Source organism: Falco rusticolus, chromosome 4, assembly GCF_015220075.1.
Source record: "Falco rusticolus isolate bFalRus1 chromosome 4, bFalRus1.pri, whole genome shotgun sequence".
NCBI lineage: Eukaryota > Metazoa > Chordata > Aves > Falconiformes > Falconidae > Falco > Falco rusticolus.
In genome coordinates this window covers 45332922-45342460 of record NC_051190.1, presented here as the reverse complement: position 1 = coordinate 45342460, position 9539 = coordinate 45332922, and the positions used below count along the sequence as shown (strand labels likewise).

At 55.8% G+C, this 9539-nt stretch overlaps 1 protein-coding gene across 1 annotated transcript; it reads right to left on the bottom strand.

Annotated features, from left to right (window-relative positions):
• Positions 1-440: 440 nt before the first annotated feature.
• RPL36 (ribosomal protein L36) lies at positions 441-2450 on the bottom strand. The gene is made up of 3 exons (XM_037384729.1): positions 2239-2450; positions 1164-1298; positions 441-570 (listed from the first exon to the last, which is right to left on the bottom strand). The coding sequence occupies exons 1-3, from the start codon at positions 2329-2331 to the stop codon at positions 481-483; spliced, it is 318 nt and encodes a 105-aa protein (XP_037240626.1). The 5' UTR covers positions 2332-2450; the 3' UTR covers positions 441-480.
• Between the last annotated feature and the right edge of the window lie 7089 nt (positions 2451-9539).

The following is a 9539-nucleotide window of genomic DNA, read 5'->3' as shown; positions in this document are numbered from 1 at the left end:
GAGGGTACAAGGGGAAATGCATAAGCAAGAAAAGCTGCACCAAGGAACAGAAGCGCCCTGGGGAATGGCTGCCATGTTGCTGCTATTTTCAACAGCAAATTTCATCCACCGACTTCTCTCCTGCCACCACCTAGGTCTGGAGCCAGACTGTGAGGTGGCAGGTGTCACAGCTTTAGCTACTGCAGAGCCATCCACAGCCTGAGAAAGGCCAGCTCCGCAAGGTGTCAGGGAGGAGGCTTCCCCCTCCAGAATCTATCACAGACCAGTACAAGTAACTCCAGTATCACCATGTCCAGCTGCAGGCAAAATAAAACAGCAGTGCAAGGTCTGGATTGTGGCAGAAGAGAGCCTTGTCAGCATCCTGAGTCCCTCGGCATCCCCAGGAGCACCCTGTTCTCACAGGCTGAGGCAGATGCACCATCAACAGTTACTACACTGCGTGTGTGGGAAAGGACTTTATTGAGTTACAGGCTGTACAACTCAATCCTTCTTTGCAGCAGCTTTCCTCATGGCTGCCAGGACGTTACTGAGTTCTTCCCGCTTTCGCTTGGCCCGGATGTGAGTGCCAACCTGCAGGGGAGAGAGCAGCAGTCAGCATTCATCCCAGCGGAGAACAGAGGACACTTCTGGCTGCTCCAGGCATTCACTGACAACTGCTTCACTCAAAAAGCAGGCAGGATGGTAAAGTCCTGGGAAACATGGGCTCAAACTCCATCTGCTTTAACTCGCCAGCCAGAAACTACTTGCCATTGCACCTCAGTAGTACTTCTACTCAATTATGTGGGACAAGGCAGAAGTTGCTTTCAGCTCATAGCTGCCCTCAATGAACACCACTTCAAATCATCCAGTTAATGGGACTCAGCCTCCATGGTGCTGCTTTCCTCTTCCCCCACGCCAGATTTTAATAATGCAAAAAGAGCAAGGCACGTCCAGAGTCCTGTAGCTCTGGGCCTTCTTAGCAAAGTGCCTTTACATCCACTCCCGCTCTCCCCCCCCAACCCAAGGGGCATTCCCTCCACTCCCTTGGACCAGTAGCTTCCCACACAACTGACAAAGTAAGAGAATGAATTAAGCAGCAAAACATCCTTAGGGAAGGGCAGAAAGCAAAAAATTAAGTATAGCCGAGTTTTTGCCATCCTCACCAGGATGTCAGGTTGACCTACCCGTTTCTTAATGAACTTCAGAGCACGTTTATCTTTGGAAACTTTCAGCAATTCCATAGCACGTCTCTCATAGGGTGCGAAGCCACAGACTTCCCTGATCATGTCTCGCACAAACTTGGTGTGTTTGGTCAGGCGCTAGAGGAGAGGGAAAGGCGGGGAAAGAACACATGGATCACAATGAATCCAACTGCGAGTTTACTCAGACCAGACCACAATGGGCTGGGCAACCTCTGGGCTAAGGCCCCAAAACCCGCTTATGCTATAGCACGTCCCAGGGAAGTACAATCCTCTGGCAGCACTACGCAGCAGCGAGCCCAATGTGCCCATCTCTTTTCATTTCAGACACAGCGCTGGGTATTTTGCACCTTTGCACGCACTACGGTTTTTAGAGAAAGCAGGACCGTTAGCTACGGAAGGTTTGCGTTACTACACATCTCAACCACCCCATCTGAATGCAGCACTGAATCCGTGGGATAAAAGATGCGCACTGCGCCGATCTCATGTTAACACACTCACTGAACCTGCTTAACTCCCAACAGTGGTGGGCAGGTTGGTGGGTGCCGCCTGCACTCACCCCGAAAAGCAGCCTAGGAGGGGCTGCAGAAGTCGTAGCCTATTTGCAATTTCACTGCTAATTAAGTTTAAGCCGGGGTTGAACTGCATTTATCTTGTTCTTCCATCGCAGGCTGCTCTGCTGCGTTCTCCCACCCCCCGCCGTTTCACCCCGCACCCGACCTCACCGATCAAACACTTTCCACCACCCAAACCCCCGACGCATAAGACGCTGAGCTGCCCGCGGGTTTGCTGCCGGTGCCGGCCGCTGCGGTGCTCAGCACCCCCGCACCCCGAGGGCCAGGCCCGCGGCCCACCGGAACGACGCGCTCAGGCCCCACTGCTGCTGCCGGCACCCCCCGCCCCGGGCAGCCGGCGCCCCCGCTTCAGCCCGGCGGCCGGACGGTGAAGGGGCCGACAGCAAGTGGCCCCCGCCCCACACCCGCTTCCCCGCAGCGAGCTGAGAAGGAACCGAGCGGCAGCGCAGCTCCCCCGCCCCGACCCCCGCCCGCCTCGCACTCACCCCGCGCCGGCGGCACTGCCTGGGCTTGGACACGTTCTTCGTCACCTTGTAGCCCTTGTTGAGGCCCACGGCCATGGGGTAGCGGATGGCCATGGCTGCGGGCAGCGAGCGCTCGGTGCCGCCGCCGATGGACGCGGATGGACGCGGGGTACAGCCCTCCCCAGCCACTCCGCGATGGCGCCGGAAAGGAGGAGCGCGCACGGAAGGCTGGGACAGGGCCCCTTCCGGCGCGGGGCCCGGGGCGCTCTATCTCCCGCCGTGACCATAGAGGCGGGCGGGGAGGGCGGCCCCTGCGGGGCGGGCGGTGCCTGCAGGGCCCGGAGGCCGCGACCCCGCGGGGAGCCCTTACGCGGCGCCCCCGGCCGGCGGCGCCCCCAGCGACACGGGAGGGGCCCGGCGGGGCCTCGGGGTCGGTACCGGAGGGCAGGGACCGGGCCAGAGCGGGAGCGGTGCGGTGGGAGGCCTCGCACCCGGCCCAGGCCCAGCCGGGCCTCGGCCCACCCCGGCTCGCACAGGCCGGGTGCCGGAGCCATTTGCCTTGCGCAGCCCCACGGACACGACGCGCGGGCGGGCATGGGCGTTGAACGGGCCCGGTGGCCCAAACCGGCCCCGCGCCAGGCCGGGAGCAGCCACTGCCACGGGCCAGGCCAGCCCTGGGCCAGGCCACACTCCCGCCGCCATTGCTGCCAGAACTACAGCCTGCGTGTTGCGCGGCTGGGATCGGCCGTGTGCAATGGGCCTGGTGAAAGGAACAGGTGATATTTTGCTGGAATGGAAGAGATGGGATTGTTCTGTCGGGACACATCCATCCCTGCCAAAGAACCGAGGTGAACAGTTCAGCCCAAAGAACTGTTTTCCATGTTCAAGGACAATTCCATTTAATTTCTTAAAGTTGAAAATATTGCATTGAAAATATAAAACTAATGGAAAATACTGAAATTTTCAACAAATTACAGAATTTTGCATCTTGCTGTCAGTATAGAACTAGGCCTTGCGGGACTCATTCCTGCAGCACCAGGGCAGCTGTCCCAACTAACACACAAAGTCTTGATCAATTCTGTCATCTGGCTCATGGCCCAAATTCAAGCAGTGAGGAATATTCATCCCATAGATCACGAAACAGGTCTAGCTCTAACGCTTTTCTCCTCAGGAGGTGGACAGACATTTGCAGGGTGAAGGTGACTGTCCTATACAGACAAAAGGAACCCCCAGTCTGCTCCATTCTAACATTCCTGAAAGTCAAGCAAAAAAAAAAAAAAATAGGAATGCTAAATTTGTTATCTGCACCTTTAAAATCAACCCAAGTTTGACGTCATCTTTACTAAAGAAAACTATTGTAAGGGGCCGCTGAAGATCTGCCCATCCACAAGCTCTGGTTTTCTTGCCAGAGGAGCTGCTGCGCACACCAGGCTGGAGAAGGAGGTGTCACCTCTCCTGCCACCCCCATCGTGCCTGGAGCTATCTTGAGGTGGCTGCTTACATCAGCTCTGGGTGTGCAGAGGAAGGGGATCCCACCTCCTGTGTCTCTGTGACCACCATCAGGCACAGCAGCCTTGAAATAAACACTTGCCTGGAGGAGGAGGCTGCTGCTCTGTGCTGTCTGGTCTGTAAGCATGAACCACCCGGCAGAGCCTCCAAGGCAGGCAGCCCCGTCAGGTCCCAACTCATTTCCACCCGCCCATTTCACTGCATCCCCCTTTCAGCCAGCTCCCGGTACTCCCGGTGCGCTGCCATGCCCTGAAAGCCACACGCTTCCTGAGATCCACCACTGGCAACCACGGAGAGGCAGAGCTCCCTTCCCTCCTGCTCGGGGAGCCAGAATTCCCAGTGGAACAACAAGCTGATGTGGAACAGGGGATTAAAGATGCTCTCACAGGATGCGCTCCCACAGCTGGCGCAGTGCTGGAGGCCCTTTACCCAGTAATTCCACGCATGAACTGAACTGCTGCCTCAGAAGTGAGGACAGTCAACCAGCTGTAGCTTTCGGCTGTGCAGCAGCGCCCCACCTTCCTGTCTTACCCCTCCTTGGCCAAGGTCTTGTGAGATGCAGGTGTTTGTGTTTGTCAAGATCCAGCTGTTTTTCTGCCAGATGTCTTCTAGCAAGCAGCGTGGGTCACCCTGTGAGCCAGCAGAGCCAGGGAGGCTGCCAGGGCTGGGTATCGGGGAGGGCAACAAGAGACAGGCGCAGCCTCACGCCTAAACCCAGGCTGCTTTAAATTCAGAGGCTATTGCCTGATGTTAATTAAAAAATATATGCATAGCAACCAACATGAAAGCACTTCAGCACCATTCCCACAGGTAGCCAGAGGCCTCCCCTTTGAGCTGAGACCTCGTTGCTCCCAGTGCACTGGTTTTAGATGGAAGTGCCCCCTTCCCCAGTGCATCCTGGCTGTCACGCTTCAGGCTTCTGGACATTGAACACCTGAAAGCCCCGCTCACTCCTGCGAGGCTCGGGGTTGTTGGCTCTACGCTGAGGTCTGCTCTGTGCTTCATCGGCTCAACTTCACGTGCTCACACAGGGTGTTTCCCGAAGTGATGGAGCCTCACACTCTTCCAGGAAATAATTACTCACAACAGCAACCAGCGTGGGGTTCGTCACACACAATATTTCTGCAACTGAGGCCCTCACAGTCAGGATGGAAATACCCCCATGCACCAAGATAGAACAGGCCTCTGAAAAGAGGATGTGGGGACAACAGAAATGATAACATCTCACTCTGCCAGCTTAGAAGTGGCTGTGGCCATCAGACACAGAAACTTGTGATTATGAGCAAGGCCGCTCTCAGGCACGCAGTGCTATGCTGGCACTGCTTCAGCACTTCATAGCAGTTGCCACCAGTGCTCCACTGTGCTCTCTTGAGGGGGTGGGAGAGGGCTAGGAAAGGGGTCCGTCCAGCCTCTGCTGGTGAATTGCCAGAGGTGGAGGAGTCCCTGGTGTGTGACGGGCCATCCAGGGAGCCATCAGAGCCAAACCACGGTGGCCTTTCTTGCTCAAGCTTCTGGGGAGGGAAGCAAAATTCGCTGCCAAGTCCCCACTGCTACCTCTTTTAACAAAAGCAGACCTCTCCCGCTGGAATGGCTCTGCTGCCTTCGGACACTTCTCCTGCTTGTTTGCTAAGCAAGTCTCATTAGAGAGAACCTCAGCCCAGCCAGGCTGACCTCTGGCTGCCTTCTGCTGGACATTTACCGCGTTGCTCACTGTCTCCCAGTTTTAAAGCCCTGCTTTGAGGCAATCAGAGACTCTAACCACTTTCTTCAGTTTTGGTTTATTAGGTTTAAGCCTATTTTTAAACAAAACGCTGCTTTGCACATCATAGGGCAATTTTCACATTGGTCCTTGGTTCTTCCAGCTGCAGTAGTTTGAACCAGACTTTAAAGAAAACTCTGGTCTTGGTGAGTAAACTGGGGTCCAGACAGTATCCCCCAGAAGTCTTTAGTAACTTGCAAGACTTTCCACAGCAAAATAAGAAGCCAACAGCCTCCACCACCAAATCCAGGACAGGAAACAGTGGGCTAAATCCTTCTCCTACATCACTGCATAAGCAAGGGCACCAGCTGCTGCACTCAGGCCGTGGTCTCCCCTCTGCAGCAGCACATGCACGGACAGACAGGCACACACAGAAGCCACAAAAACTGCGCTCCTGAGAGAGGAAAGGCAGACGACCAGCTGCTCCCCTGTCACTGCCTCTAACACCAGTGAACAGGAAAGGCTACATCTATTTCTTACGTTATGTTTTGTTTCATAGCACAGGCGCACTGCTAAAACTGTCACCCATGCTGCCACAGACTGGCATCTGTTCCTGAGTCCACCTGCTCCAGGAAAAACTGGAAAACAACCCCTGCCTGTTCCTTGGACTTTCTGTGGAACGATGGTTTTCATCCACCTGGCCAGTCCAACTGCCTTGAACAGAGGAACCATCTGCAGCTGCCAGTTCAGGCAGGCAGCTTCCATCTGCCGCAGGAAAGGATTTAACCCTTCTGGGGCTGCACTGGGACCTACAACGCCTGGATTTTACAGTCTGGGCTAATCCACCTCTGTTGACATGTGATGGAATGCCTCGATTTTGTATCCACTTCTGCAGTTATAGGTGCCTCACTTTGCTGTTCCTTGTAAGTTGCTCATCACTTCCAAGTGAAAAGAATGTGCTTGGTATTTCTGTCATTGAAAAGCAAATTTCCTGCCTTCTTGTAGGGAACTGCACAGAGGAGGCCTCAGTTCCCCCTGCAGCTGCTGTCCTGCTGTATCACTTGCTGCTTCTCCCCCATGCCAGCACACCTTTCGGTAAGACCGCAGTGACTTACTTTCCTTTCCTACTTGCTGCTGTTGCTGAGGATGGAAAGGTTTCGCCCTTGTCCGGTGGGAAAGGCCATTTACAGCCCACAGATTTCCCTTCAAATTAGCCACTTTGGACAAATGCAACTGCCATTTGTGTTTCTGCTGCCTTTTACAAGATCACCAATGTTTTGCGGTGGCCAAATGCCATATAGATACGAATGGCCTCCCTGGGGATAAGCCCATGTCCCCATCCCTTGGTGGGCCAGCTGTTGCTGCTGGCGCTGAGGGAAGGCTGGATGGTGTGGCTGGGGCAGTGGGGGTGCGCTGCCCCTTTGGGCAGTGCTGGGAGGCCAGATGAGCTCGGCCTGATTGTCACCCTGTGCCAGTGGGGTCCTGGGCTGTCCCAGCCATGAGGAGCCTCCCAGAGGGAGGCAGAAGACCAGACGGGCACCTCAGCGGCACCTGTGAGGATCTCAGGGTTCAGATGGAGGTTCAGAGCTGGCCTCATTGCTAGCTCAGTGGGTGCTTGGCCCTCCATGGCCCCCTCTACCCGGGCACACTGTCCTGGCCTGGGGGAGCGCAGGGTGCTGCTCTTGGCTGGGCAGCAGCAGGGCAGGAGAAGGGGCTGCCCTTGGGGTGCAAGGACCTGGCTGTGGGGGCTGGACGGGAAGGCAGGGTTTCTGCAGCATGGGCGAGAGGCACGGGCAGCAGTCCCAGCCTGCAAATGGGACAGTTGCTACGACCTGCTGTGCCTGTGCAGGTGGATGCATTTAGGTGCTGCAGGGAAGGAGGCATGGCTGGAGCTGCAGGGTGCCTTGCGAAGGAGCCTTCACCATTCTGGTACAGGCTTTCCCGCAGCCCCGAGGTGATCCACGCCTTTCCCCGAGCTGGCCCTGGTGCTGCTGGGGAGAGAAGCTAACCAGTACTATCGGTGGCTGGACACTGCCTGCCCAGGGCTGGGCCCACCAAGCAAGGGCACATCGCTTACCCACCTCACCAGGGCTTCGATCGGCACACGCCGGCGGAGGCGAGAAAGGCTCCCCAGCACAGAGGCTCCCTTCATTTCTGCAGCGACACCATCCCAGAGGCACAGCTGTGTGTGAGCTGGCCCTCAGCCATGCTGCCTGCTTGCACCGCATGCCACCGGACAGCTATGAAGTATTCTGACCTGACTGATCTCCTGAGACAGCACATTTCAGCGAAGGCTTAGCGCTCTAACATTCCCCACTCCTTGCTCGCCTGGATGGATGACCTGCCCATGCTTTATCCTTGGAGGCTGGCGACATCTGCAGACTCTGGGGCATACCTGTGACCTCCTGCAGGACAGGGAGCAGCCGCTGGGCACAGAGGTCCTCAGGCCAGAGGAAGCCAGAAAAGCAGCGAGAATGATGCAAGGGCTGAGGAAGAAGGGGGCACTCCAAAGCAGAGGTCCTTCCCAAAGTGAGTTCTTCTGGAAGAAGACCCAGAAACAGGCCAAGGATTACAGGGACAACCCTGCAAGACTGTTGCCCAAGAAGGGAGTAGTGGGGGTATCCACCTTCCAAGGAGTTGTCGGTCCTTCCTTGTATACATGCCAACAGGAGAGTCCTGTAGAAAGCAACTGTTGCTATTTCCTTTACGTGACAAGGCATTTTTGACAAGAACAAACAGGAAAATTGGTCATGAATCGGTTGGTGTGGCCAGGGTGCTGCCTGCTGTTGACACCAAAGGAGAAATGTACAGGGTGGAGAGAAGAAAACTATTTGAATGAAAAAGGAAACAGAACTCAAGACTTGATTTGTGTAAAGGCGGAGCAAAGGCAAAGGGCTAAGCAGCTGTAGTGCCCGTGGGGGGGCATGTAAGTGTGGGTTCTTCACACAGGATTTTCTCCTTGTGGGACTCCTGATGTCCTGAGCTTGGCTGAGCACCTCTGGGCACCTGAGCACTGGTTGCTCCACTGGAAGGGCTCCCAGCCCCTTGCCAGGTACAGGGCAGAGCTATTGTCCCCTCTGGCCTCAGGCCAGTCCCACAGCCCCAACCCCTGCCAGCAGGACGCTGGCCAGGGTGGCCACTGAACCAGAACCCAGAGAGGTGTCATCAACCTGTGTTTGCTTAGCAGGAGGGCCATGGTGGGAGGGCAGTGACTTCTGTTCTGCAGCAGGCAGACGTGACAGGCTTGCGCAGACCAGAGCTGCTGCCCCTCCACACCAGTTCAGACCAGGACAATACAGGCAGGGGAATGGGGATGCACACCTCCAGCCACCAGCATGCTGACCCCTGCAAGTGGCCGTTCAGCTGCGCGGTGTCAGCCATGCACAGTGTTCCCCTACACAGACGCATCACCGGCTATACTGCTTTTAAAATTATATTGTCAGTATAAGCTGCCAACAGCCTCACTAACCACGTAATCCCACACCAATCTCTCTGCCTTCTTCCACACCTGAGGCCTTTTAGCAGCCTGCAGTTTCCTGCCACCCCTCAGCCTCCCACTCCACACGGGTTATAAAAATGCAAACCCAGCAAAAGTTGCGTAATGATTTACCAACTGCTGCTTTATTACCCAGCAGACACCAGATTAATCTCACTGGTTAAAACTGGGTGGACAGAGTCCAGGGCTCACACACCAGGCAGCTGTTTTCAGGCAGCCCACTCTCCAAGACAACCAGCAAAGGGATGCTAGACCCTGAGCGGGTGTTGGGAACACATCCACGTGGGGTTGCACACATCAGCATCGGGCTGTACACACTGTGGCAAGGGGATCGTGCCCAGGGCTAGCATCTCCGTTAATCGTGGGAGTGAATGCCCAGGGACTGGTGAAGCCCTGAATCATTTATGATGATGGTGGTATCACAGAGCATCTGGCCACACTACTGAGAGTGGCAGAGGTGAACAACCGTGCTGGTAAACCGAGGCAACCTTTCCTGATGTGCTGAGGGTGAACTGGCCTGGCCTCTGGCACGTGGGAAGAACTGTCAGCTAGCAAATTCCTGTCATTTACTGGGATGCTCCATACTTTGAACCCACCAGTTATTTCTCTGGATTCAAC